The sequence below is a fragment of the Molossus molossus genome, unplaced genomic scaffold (assembly GCF_014108415.1).
Source record: "Molossus molossus isolate mMolMol1 unplaced genomic scaffold, mMolMol1.p scaffold_m16_p_41, whole genome shotgun sequence".
Lineage (NCBI taxonomy): Eukaryota > Metazoa > Chordata > Mammalia > Chiroptera > Molossidae > Molossus > Molossus molossus.
The window spans coordinates 49,572-61,849 of NW_023425379.1; the positions used below are offsets into that span (position 1 = coordinate 49,572).

Below are 12,278 nucleotides of genomic sequence, written 5' to 3' on the forward strand. Positions count from 1 at the left end.
CTTTCTTCTCGGAGGGTTAGTGCCCACAATGTTAAATCTTATCAACACTTAAGCCACCCCATTGTAGAGATGAGAAAGCTGAGGCCCAGAAGTTGTTCCTAGGGATGCACAGTCAGAGACAGGACCAGCCTGAGGCCTGATCCCCACCCAGAACTGGTTTTCTCCCCATCGTCAGAGACCGAAACTGACTCTATTTGGATCCTGAGGAAGAGAAACATTTATCTCAACTCTACTCCCAGCTGACCTCCAGCTGAAGGGCTCTGATTCTACCAGCCACTACAGCAGTGACCAGCCCCTCTTTCCTCACTACCATTGTCCCACTTCTCCCCCTACACTCATGAGCTTTCAAGTGCAAAGGATTCTCCCATCCTAGCTAGGGTTATGATCTTAATTATCCATTCAAAACCCCAACTAAAGATTATAACCGTGTGATCCTCCCAGCCCGGCACTACCGTTCACATACTCTATGGTTAGGTCTGCGCCACTGTGACACCCCAAAAACCCCTCCCTTTGCCCTTCCCCTCTCAGGAGTCTTGCTGCCACGAGCCCTAAACCTTTGCCCCACACAGATGGCAGAAGTTCCACAGCTTAACTCCACCTTTCCATACCCAGCATTCTTCCTACTGAGTGGCACTCCAGGGCGACAGGGTGCCCAGGCCTGGCTGGCACTGGTCTTTGGGCCCCTATGTCTGCTGGCCCTGCTGGGCAATGGAACAATGCTGGCAGTGCTGCAGGTAGATTCCACACTGCACCAGCCCACATTTCCACTCCTGGCCACACTGGCAGCCACAGACCTGGGCTTAGCCATATCAATAGCCCCAGGGTTGCTGGCTGTGCTGTGGCTCGTGCCCCGCCCTGTACCATATGCTGCCTGCCTGGTCCAGATGTTCTTTGTTCATGCACTGATCGCCATGGCATCTGGCATACTGCTGGCCGTAGGGTGTCCATTACACACCCTATCCTGGTCACCAAAGCTCGTATGGAGTACACAGCCCTGGCACTGATACTGAAAGCTGTGGCTATTGTTGTGCCTTTCCCTCTCCTGGTGGCACAATCTGAACACTTCTGAACAAGACCATAGACCATGCCTACTGTGCACACATGGCGGTGGAGCTGGTGCTGAGTACCCGCAGGCCAACAACTTGTATGGGCTAGCGCTCTCACTGGCCATGTCGGGTGTAGATATTCTGGGCATCACTGGCTCTTGTGGGTTCACTGTCCACACTGTGCTGAGGCTGCCTGCCAAGGAGTCCCGTGCCAAGGCCTTTGGTACGTGTTGTTCCCACATCTGTGTCATGCTGCCTTTCTACATATGCCTGGTCTCTTCTCCTCCTTCACACACCACTTTGGTCATCACACTGTCCCAAAGCACATTCTTCTCTCTAACATCTATTTGCTGCTGCCACCTGCCCTCAACCCTCTCATCTATGGGGCCTGCACCAAGCAGATCAGGGACTGGCTCCTAGAAACATTCACATTCAGGAAAGAACAGTTCTAATGGACAGTAAAAACAATGGGACCTGGAGATGGAGCTGGGGGACATTCAGAGAATCTGGAGTCTGGTCCCATATCTGCCTATGGCTGTCATAATCACTCAACAGATATTTGCTGTGAAGCCCCTACTGTGTACCACTGGAATGTGCAGTTTGGCCTAGCCACATATCCTGCTTGGGGGGAGGGGGCAGGCAGGGGGCTACATGTTACCATGCAGGGAAAACAAGACCAGGGATTATCATGCGATCATAGTACATAAGATTTAACATAAATAAAACTTACCTCCTTGCCTCTCCCCATCATTTTAACTTAAGTCTATCCATGTTCTCTCACAAAAGCTCCTCTACAGATCCTGAATCTAGGGGTCTGGGAAGAGGGACAGTGCCGCTGGAGACTAGTACTTGTCTGGGATCACAGCCTTTTCTATTCCTGGAGTCAGATTCTGTTTCAGCCAGTCTGTAGGGAAGGAGTCATACAGGCTTATCCCCCACCCTCTGAGAATCTAGAGAATGTGTGCTGGGGTTCCAGTTTCACCAGTTCAGAGAATCCTCTTGGTCTCATGTGTAATCACTATCTCCCCTGCCCCCCACTCCACTGCCAGAGTCTTAAGAGTTAATGCCTGGAAGTTCTCTCCCTGGGCTTGCAGCTTCGTAGGTCAGGAGTCCAAATGAAATAAATCTGATATCCCAGAAAATCATTGCAACCATGCCACCTGCTTGCCTGAGGTCCAGAATTACTATGGTTTCTTACCAATCTGCCCCTTTGCATATCCTCCGCCAAGAACAGAATTCCCATATAAAAGCCTCATCAACAACCCCATTTGTCCTGGCCAACATCATCAGAAGCACATGTTGGTACAATATGATAAAAGAGGCATATTTCACATAGCGGTGCCTGCCAGAGAACAGAGATACTAACAGGATGTGCCACAGTGTTGCCCAACAGAGGATTCATTTTCCACTCCACACTCAGAGGGAAATTGCACAAAAGATCTTTCACAACAGCACGGAGCCCAGAATGAGTGTAATCTTAGACACAGGCAGGGAGGGAGTCACTATTATGAAGTGACAGAAAGCCAATAGGCTACACAAGCAGACCCAAGCACTCTGGGAAAATTATCATAACCACAAGTACTGGAATTAGCCATGAAGACCTGAATCCAGGTGCAACATTGGCCACTCAGCAGATAGCTGGACCACACACCATGGCCTACCATGGGGCCACAGAGCTGAAACAGCAGGTGGATGGCATCTACAGGGCCACATGGGGTCTCACCAGGTCCTGAAGTGAAAGCCCCGAAGCTATGATTTTCAGAGGTGTTGTCACACTGCAATCAAGTGGAAGAGGAAGAAATCAACACTTTTCCTCAACCCAAGTGTAAGCTCAGTCATTCTCATGAGGTTCTGAGTTAGCCTTCCAGCCAGTAATTTTGTAGATAATTGTGACAAAACGTTCATCTTAATGAACCACAGGTCTTTAAGATGTCCATATCCTTCTCTTAGAGGTTTCTCTTCAATAAATCTATCCTGCCCTGGCCGGTTTGGCTCAGCGGTTAGAACGTCGGCCTGCGGTCCCAATAGACCCGGGTTCGGTTCCTGCTAAGGGCGCGTACCTTGGTTGCAGTTTGTCCCCGGCCCTGGTTGGTCGTGCGGGTGGCAACCACTCAATGTGTCCCTTTCACGTCGATGTTTCTCTCTCTCTCTCTCCCCTCCCCTCTACCTGAACAAAAAATGGAAAAACGTCCTCGGATGAGGATGATAAAAAATAAATAAATAAATAAATAAATAAATAAATAAATAAATAAATAAATAAATCGATCCTAGCCCTAGCCGGTTTGGCTCAGTGGTTAGAGCGTTGGCCCACAGACCAGAGTCCCAGGTTCAGTTCCCGCTAAGGGCACCCCCTGGTTGTGCACAACTTCCCAAGGCAACTGATTCCAAGCTGTGTTGTTCATTGTAAGAGCTTTCTTCCTCACAAGCTAAACATCTACCCCCTTGGACATTTGTATTTTGTTTTGGATGGAGAGTGCATGCATACCTATCAAGTGATGTGTTTAGAAGGCTTTACCAACACTCTCTTATTCCTTACAACCTGAGAATAACCCCTTATCTACAATTCCAAAATTTAAAAATCCCTAAACCAAGTTTTTTCACAACTTTGGTCCAGAACATCACCTGAACCGTCACAATTGTACTTATATTTACCTTAGTGTGACTATTCATATATTTAGCTGCAGAAATACTGCTGTGTTTGATTGTTGGGCACTGCCCTAAATCTCACTGGGGTAAGTTTCTGTACCTCTGCATCTGTCTCCTCCTTGCACTGTCAGTCAGCTCTGCCTCATGCCTGTGTCTCTTATATGAGGATACTATATTCCCTTTCTAAAATCTAAAAAATTCTGAATTGCAAAACACATCTATCCCTAAAGTTTCCAAATAAGAAATGGATTAGAAACTTATACAATTATCCCTGTAGCCTGAAAGAAGTGAAAAGATGTGGTAGGGTTCCTTATCCCTCTAAAGTCTTTGCTATTCACACAATTCTATCCTGCCCTAGAGGTTGCTTGCAGTGAAACTCAAGTTCTCTGGATAATCAGTCTCCACTAGATAATTGCCCTCATGCTCTCCACTCTGGTAGACCCACAGGCAGCAGATGATCTGTATTTTTCCCCAGGGAAGCCCCAGAAGGTGCCACACTGGAGGCAAACCCCATGAGCAGAATAGGGTCACACAGCCCAGGCTTTGGGCTCATCAACTCCATCCAGAACTCAGTTGTCATCTGTTTTCCTTCAGCAACTTTCAGTCTCAGACTGTATGAGCCAAAAGGAAAGACTCTTTATTTATTTCCAATTATAAGAGAAAGTTTATTTAGAAAGTCACAGAGGTGCCCAGCTGGTGTTGCTCAGTGGTTGAGTGTTGACCCATGCACCAAGAGGTCATTGGTTTGATTTCTGGTCAGGGCACATGCCCAGGTTGTGGGCCAAATCCCCAGTGGGGGGCATGTAGGAGGCGGCCAATTGATGTTCTCTCTCATCAGTGTTTCTATCTCTCTCTCCCTCTCTCTGAAATCAATAAAGAAAAAAAAAAGAAAGAAAATCACAGATGTAAAAAGGTGAGCCAGCTGGGCTGTGTGGGCTCAGGAAGTAAGTTGCAGAGGCAAAAAAAAAAGGGGGGCACTTGGAGCTTAGGAAAGAGAAAGGCAAAGGTAATGCACCTGGCAGAGAGAAAGGGCGGGGAGGGAAAGCGTGGACATCTCCACAGAAGCGGAGAGTGCCAAGACAGACTTATTTAATGTCACAATAGGACAGTATGAAGTTTAGGAAGCCTAGAGAATCATGGTAATCAGACAGCAAGACAAGAGAGAGATATGGGCTTCTGAGTACAGAATTCATCAGTACCCAATTTCCCTTCAGCTCCCTCTATGAACAAAAATCCAAGAGATCCTCAATCGTTTTACCAACCCTGCACCTACCTCCCCAGGCCCGCCCTTCTTATTCCGAAATCTCCTCAAGATATGGATGTGCACCATTCTCTGCCCCTGCTCATCAATAACTCTCATCATCTCTGTCCCTCTGCATCTTTGTCTTCCAGTGTCAGTTTTGCCATGTCTGTGTCTCTGTGTCTCTTATCCTTGTGCACCTCTCTCCCTCTACTTCTGTGTTCCTCACTCAGAATTCCTTTCTGCAGGGAACAGAGGTACTAACCATATTACATCAGATGACCTCTCCTTGTCAAACATAGTTTTTAAAATTGTGCTAATGGGACATTAGGAGAAAGAGACTTGGTTTCACTTGTCTCAACAGGAAACATGGGGTTTCTGATTTGATCTATTGCAACTCTTCCCTCATCCTGCCCATTTCCTCTTCACTCTACCACTCTGCACTTCCATCTAGCATGCACCCCTCCCATCACACACTGAGGCGAGCAGAAGGAACATGTTGGTTTCTCCCTTCACCAAAAGGAACTACTTACTAGTTGATGGTAAAAGCTGGAATCAGGCAGACTTGCACTAATTTATCTAACCACTCTGAGCCTGTTCATTCATTTGTAAACCTCAACATAACGAACTAATTCAGGTGGGGGGGTGTCCATTAAAGCTGAAAGTCCGTAAAATAATAAAGCAGGTTTTCCGAATGTGTACGTTAAGAAATTGACAAATTAGTTTATCTGTTTTTACTTGTGTAGACACATTTGTGTAATTAAAATTAAGTATGTATGAAAAGTTTAATTTCACAGAAAAGTTTTCTATATGTATTACAGTAATTTTAAATTTATACTGAATAGGTCTAGTAAATGCGTGCATTCACCAGTCACTGCAAGTAAACAAATGCAAATGGCTGGGAGTGGCTCAGCGCAGGTGGCAGGCACCAGTTGAAACTGCTGCAGGAGACAAGAGACAACAGAATCAATCACTGTGCGCAATGCAGAACATTGTTTACAAATGGTGACTCTTCGATTTAAATATGTAGACTATAGTTGTAGATATGTGATATTTATGTTGGTGAAATTTTTTCAAACATGGATTCGCTAAAATTGTTAAAAATAACAGTGAATAAATAACAAAAAAAAACTGTTACTTTAATTATAAGCAAATCTTGGTTAAAAGCATTTTTAAATTAACAGTGTTAATTTTCACATATAACATACAGACCAGAAATTTTGTCTGCAAATTCTGAAGTCTGTTAAATTGATGTCTTTAAAATTGAGGGTTGCCCTGGCTGGTTTGGCTCAGCGGTTAGAGTGTCGGCCTGCAGTCTAGAGAGACCCAGGTTCAGTTCCCGCTAAGGGCACGTACCTAGGTTGCAGTTTGTCCCCGGCCCTGGTTGGGTCATGCGGGTGGCAGCCACTCGATGTGTCCCTTTCACATCGATGTTTCTCTCTCTCTCTTCCTCTCTCTCCCTCCCGCTCTATCTGAACAAAAAATGAAAAAATGTCCTCAAATGAGGATTAAAAAAAAAAAAAAATCGAGGGTTTACTGTAATAAACCTACTTTAAGAGGTTACTAAAAGGATTAATTACGATAATGCACTCAAAGTATTTGGCACAGCCCCTAACACATAAGAGTTAACAAATATTCTACATTAATTCCTCCCCTGGAGCATGGCTCACTGTCAAACCTCTGTTCAAATACCTGGCACCCACACCCTTAGCTCTGTCTAGGGAAACTTTTCTTGGCAACACTCTCTCCTGCTGTTGTAGAACCCTCTCCTGTGCCCCATACCCATACTACCTCGGCCAGCTCGGACAATGGCTGACTTTGTGGGACAGCTCCACATGCTGAGCCAGGACAGGGAAGACCCCATACATGAGGCTTTTCCTGAGCACACAGGAGACTCTGAAAAGGGACTCAAGAGAGCTCTTTGGATAGATGAGGAGCAGAGCTAGGGAGTAGCTACCAGAAAGACTGTCTAGAGTGGTTCTTCTTGGGAAATACCACTCTTCTTTTCCAGCAAAAGAGCAGCTTGAGATCTCTAGACTGAGACACAAGGGGAAATCACACATAGACCAGGGCTGTAATAGAAGAGGAAGAGTACCTAGTAGACACAGATTAGGCTAGGGAGCAGAGCACTAAGAAAATTTTCTACAATTTTATCTGGGTAATTCTGGCTTCCTTAAAGTTCTCTCCAGTTACTAAGGCAACAATTAGAGTCTTATCCTCTACATTGTCAGTGTTTAGCATGGCACTCTCCTACACACACACCTGGTTTTCATTGCAATTGTAACCGACTCATTAATAATGGGTTTCAACCCAGGCTGCACATTAAAATTGCCTGAGGAGCTTTTGGAAATCCTCATGCCCAAGCACATCCCAGACCAATTAAATCAGAATTTCTGAGGGTAGGATCCAGGCATCAGTAGATTTTTTTTAACTCTTTTATTGATTTATGTTTTTAGAGCGAGAGGGAGAGGAGAAGAGAAACATCAATATGAAAGAGCAAAACATCAGTTGGCTGCTTCCCACATGTTCCTCTCACCCCCACTGGGGATCAAGCCAGAAACCCAGGCATACACCCCACCCAAGAATCAAATCAACAACCCTTCAGTGCACAAGATGATGCCCAACCAACCAACCTACACTGGCCAGGGCCACGCATTAGTAATTTTTAAAGCTCTCGGGTAATCCCAAAGTATGACCATGATTGAGAACCACTACTTGAGTTTAAGTCCTGCTCTATTCTTCTCCCATGTGCTTCAGGATCCCAATGCAACCTCACAAAGAAGTCATCTGCAGGTGACAAGACAGCATATCAAATTGTTTCAAGGAGGCTATTGAAAGAAGAGAACTGATCCCATTTCCTTAAGCACACACACACACACACAACATATATAGATACCCTAATGGTACCTGCATTTTCCTCCCCTAAAGCAGAACAGAGAGGTGACTCAAGAGAATGGACTCAGGCTGTGAGAATAGTGAGGCCAGGAAAGTGACTGCCCTCTCCCCACCCAAGGCCTCATCACCCAGTACGACCTCTATGACCTCATGCTGTAGTAGGGCAGAGCTTAAGGTGAGCCTCACCTCTCTGGGCAGCTTGGGGTTCCTGCAGCAGCCACTGCCCTGCCTAACCCCTCCCACAATGTTGGTTGGTTCCCCCCACATGCTAACACTGGATGAAGCTGATGCCACATGGACCCTCATCAAAGATAAGGTAGGTAAAGTAAGAGGGCTAAAGAGGAAGCAACAAAGTGTAACCTAGATGGGTCTGAGTAGCTTATGAGCAGGGAAGGCTGAAAGTAATAATAAATAACATTTATTCAGTGCTAGTTTATGGGCAGCCACTGCATAAAGTGCTTTGCACAAACTGTCTAATTGAGCAACAATTGCGAAAGCAGTAAGAAAGGTCCTTGAATGTTTCGAGAGCTATCAGAACAGAAAGAAGAAATGCTAACTCAGGGGCAGGACATCAGAGGTCACTCCTGAAAAGAGTGATATTCTAGCTGGGCAAGTAGGCATTATTCACACATAGAGGGAAGAGGAATACCTGGCACATAAACAGTGCTTAATGAACACCTGAGTGAGTTTACGAGCGGTGGGTGGGTGAGTGAACAGTGTACTAATTAAAGGCAGAGCATATGCAAAGGCAGGAGAGGAAAAAGAAAAATGAAGATTTATGAACTATGATAGTCCTCCAGAGCAGTGTTCAAATGATTAGTGGTAAAAATAAAGTCAAAGAGGTATAGGGGCTAATCATGAAAGGCCTTTTAATCTTTCTAAAGAACCTGAACTTTAACTTTGACCTCTTCATGGATATTCCATCCACAGAATAAAAAGTTTGGGTTTTGAGCCAAATATGTAGATTTCAAGGAGCAAGCAGATCTCAACTGTGTCTGAGTTGCAGGTTTCCAACACATCCCACCAAATCTAGATGGCCACGGATTTCTGAGGTGAGAATTTAGGAATCAGGTTCTGGTTATGTGATCTTAAGGAGAGTGAATTTAAAGTACTTGTGAAGGGCAGCCCACCAAGTTTAAAACACCATATTGAAGCAGTGCCTACCATACTCAAAGCACCCTTAATGGCACACAGTTCTCATTCGAAATGGCCTAAGCCGCTCACCACAAAGGCCAACTTCCCAAGGAAGCAGAAACACGAGAGCCAAGTTCCTCCCAAGTATTGGGGCAACTGGTTTCAGCAGTGTAAAAACTTAGTCCTGCCCAGCCGGTGTGGCTCAGTGGTTGAGCGTCGACCCATGCACCAAGAGGTCACTGGTTCAGTTCCCAGTCAAGCCCACAACCTAGCCTCACTGCCAGGTTGTGGGCCAAATCCCCAGTTGGGGGCATGCAGGAGGCAGCCAATCAATGTGCTCTCTCATCGATGTTTCTCTCTCTCTCCCTCTCCCTTTTTCTGTCTCTAAAATGAATATAGAAAAAAACAGATAAAAAATAAAAAAGTTAGTCCTGGACTAGATCAACCAAAATTTGCGTGAAAGTAAAGGGGGTCTTCAGCTATTAGAAAGCTATACCATCTCTGAGGAAAAGGAAAACTCTGAATCCTATTTAAATAGAAAACTGTCAGGAAAGTCAGAGTAGAGACATGCAGGATACATCACTGGCAGTAGGGCAAATTCAAGGAGTAGGGCACCTTTGAATGACCTGGTTTCCTCTCTCCAGAACTGCTAAGTGTACTGGGCATTTTGTAGAACATCTGGCCAAACAGAATGTGCCTGAAGAGCTCCCCATTCAGAATTCAAATCAGCCAACGTACATCCAGGAAGATAATCATCCACCATCACTCTCCTGGCTGCCCCTGAGAAATCTAAATTTGCAGGCCAAGTTCCACAGAACTTCCACCTAGAAGTAAAAGTACAGTAGAAACAGGTAGTGGTCTTAGATGGTAATTCTACCAAGAACACAGTCACCCTAGCATAGAAATGAGCACCTTATTTTTCCTATTTTAGGATAACCCTCAAGGGTAAGAAAAAGGACTTAATAAACCTCCATGGCAAATGCATATCTATCTTCTGAGAGTCTCCAGCTAACTCAGGGATTCACCTTTTAGCAGAAACCTGGACCATAAGAACCAGATGTTTTAAATGTCCACCTGTTAGAGGGACATCTTCCAGAAATACTCCCATTTGTCTTATTCATATAGACTCCTAGGCACCTATGAAACAGCTAGGGTGAGATTTTATGCTTGGTGACTATGCTTTGATTGTCATGGGGCAGAGCATTCTCTACAGAAATGCCCACCCATCAAGTGCTCTGCTCTCACCCCTGGAAATCCAACAGGCCTTTCTCAGAGCCCTGTTCTTCTGCCTGGTAACCCCATACAAAAGTAACTGTTTCATTTCTCATTGAAGCAGAGGAGGAGAAATATCGGGAAATTCTTCCATGTAAAATTTCCACCAAGAAAGAGGACCAGTTATTTCCTTGGCTAGGTGACAATAGACAGCATTCTTCAAGCTACCTCAGCTTATCCAAAGGAGACACAACTCCATCAGTTAGCTACCCTCCTCTTATGATAAAAGGCAGTACTGAAAAAAAAACAAAAAAAAACTGCATAGCAAAAAGCACCACCACCAAGAGAAAAAAAAAGCAGATCAGCCTACTTCTAATCTCCATTATTTTATTTAGCTGACAACCATTTACATTTTTGTCTAATTCATTAGACTGAACTATATTAGGACAAGGACAGTCTCATTTCTTTTATGTATTCCCTGTAACTAGCAGAGTTTGGCACATAATAAATATTCAAGGTTTCGCTACAGGATAGAACTGGGAAGCAGGAAGTATGACAGTCTGAGCACACTGTGGAGATGTAATCAAATAGTGACAGTGGAGGGTCAATCTAGAGGAGGCTACCAGGTTCACTTCTAACCCTAACCTGGTTCCATAAACTGGCCACCTGCAGGTTATCGAAGAGCGCTTTGGGCCCAATGTAGTGGCAGTACCTTTCCTGTCGGATGCAGCCTGCTATGACCTACTGGGTGTGCTGGTGAAGCAGTCCCGCCCAGGCCACACCCGCCTGACTTTGACAGGTCGGCAGGGACGGCGAGCACTACAACCAGTGGGACCACTACCGAACCTCCTGGAGCAGGCAGGGTCTGAGGGTGCCTTTGCCCACTGCACTCGGGAATACTCACCAAAAAGCGGAGCAGAGATAGCCTATGAAGAAATGCGACTCCTGGATGGGCAGCCCTGCCGGATCCGCCTACATTTGGGTGGCCTGCGCAAGAAGGTGGCATTCTTGTTGCTGCCACCAGGGCAGGTGAGCCTACAGAAGACTCTTCCCTGGCTCCGAAGCACCCACAGCATCTATGTCATCTACCAGGTGTTCTCCTGTTCCTGGATGCAGCTGGGGCTATTGCCTACAGGCCATGAGCCCCAGATGCTCCGGTTACAACGGTCACTGCCTATTGCCTTTTCATGCCTCAAGTTTTCACTGCAGCCCAAGGGAGTGCTAGGACCACAAAAGGCCCTGACCAAAGACCCACAGCTGCATGGGACCAACTGGGTCAGACCTAACCTCAACATCATGACACCTCTGGCGTCCCCATCAGCCCTTGATGATATCCCTGAAGCTGCTGATGTGCCCCCACCTGTCCCAGCCCCATCTACACCACCTCCCCAGGAAGGGCCAGAGTGCAGACTCACCAGAGTCTCCTACAAGGGTCGAAACCCATTCCGAAAGGGGCCCCAGATGCTGTCAGGTACTACTGGAGAAAATAAAGACAAAAGAGACGGGACAAGGTGGAGGGGGAGGGCATAGGGAGTAGAGCTCAGGAATGTATGGGACACCTAAAACCCTGGTGAGGGGGTGGAGTAAGGGGAACTAGGGGACACTGAGGTGGAAGCATGGTCTTGATGTGGGGGTGGGAACAGCACAGAGAAACAGAGGGAGGGGCCAGGGAGGCAACAAGACCAGGACATTGAGTCAAGCTGTGACTATCCCCAACCCTGGCAGAGAACTGGCTCTTCAGCCCCCGCAGCCCCCCACCAGGAGCCCAGGGTGGGGGCCCCGGGGACCCCGACCGGCACTCCATGTCCCTGCCCCTGCTGCAGGGTCTGTCCTCAGAGTTCGACAGCGACGACTGAAGTTGCGCAAAGAGATGCAAGGGACAAGGGGCAAGGTCCCCAATATCTGGTATAGGGATACTGGCCCCCAATAAACATCAGCTGCTGCTCCCCTAAACCATCCTGGACCCCTGCTCACTCTTTCTTTTTGGGTCTGGAGAAAGGGGAGAGTCCCTACATTTTCCCTAGGCTTCACATCCCCTCACCCTCTAAGGGAACAAGGCACGCCTTGAAACCTTGGCATCAATGTTCTCCCCATAAAGAAAATAT

The 12,278-nt window shown here is 46.5% G+C and overlaps 2 protein-coding genes across 2 annotated transcripts; both read left to right on the forward strand.

Moving 5' to 3' along the window:
- The first annotated feature begins 569 nt into the window (after positions 1 to 569).
- On the forward strand, positions 570 to 1,498 carry LOC118616762 (olfactory receptor 52W1). The gene is given in 5 exon segments (XM_036242199.1): positions 570 to 951; positions 954 to 1,064; positions 1,067 to 1,126; positions 1,129 to 1,313; positions 1,316 to 1,498. Coding segments are annotated over 5 exon segments (921 nt in total).
- A 6,527-nt stretch (positions 1,499 to 8,025) lies between these two features.
- Positions 8,026 to 12,122, forward strand: CUNH11orf42 (chromosome unknown C11orf42 homolog). Its single transcript, XM_036242221.1, has 3 exons — positions 8,026 to 8,143; positions 10,846 to 11,644; positions 11,899 to 12,122. Exons 1-3 carry the CDS (start codon positions 8,072 to 8,074, stop codon positions 12,027 to 12,029), a joined length of 1,002 nt encoding a protein of 333 aa, XP_036098114.1. The 5' UTR covers positions 8,026 to 8,071; the 3' UTR covers positions 12,030 to 12,122.
- Positions 12,123 to 12,278: the final 156 nt, after the last annotated feature.

Bases quoted from the DNA above. Each gene is read 5' to 3' on its own strand.
- CUNH11orf42 (XM_036242221.1), top strand. From the start codon at position 8,072: ATGTTGGTTGGTTCCCCCCACATGCTAACACTGGATGAAGCTGATGCC. The intron at 8,144-10,845 runs GTAGGTAAAGTA...GGCCACCTGCAG, and splicing joins GGACCCTCATCAAAGATAAG to GTTATCGAAGAGCGCTTTGG. The intron at 11,645-11,898 runs GTACTACTGGAG...CAACCCTGGCAG, and splicing joins GGGGCCCCAGATGCTGTCAG to AGAACTGGCTCTTCAGCCCC.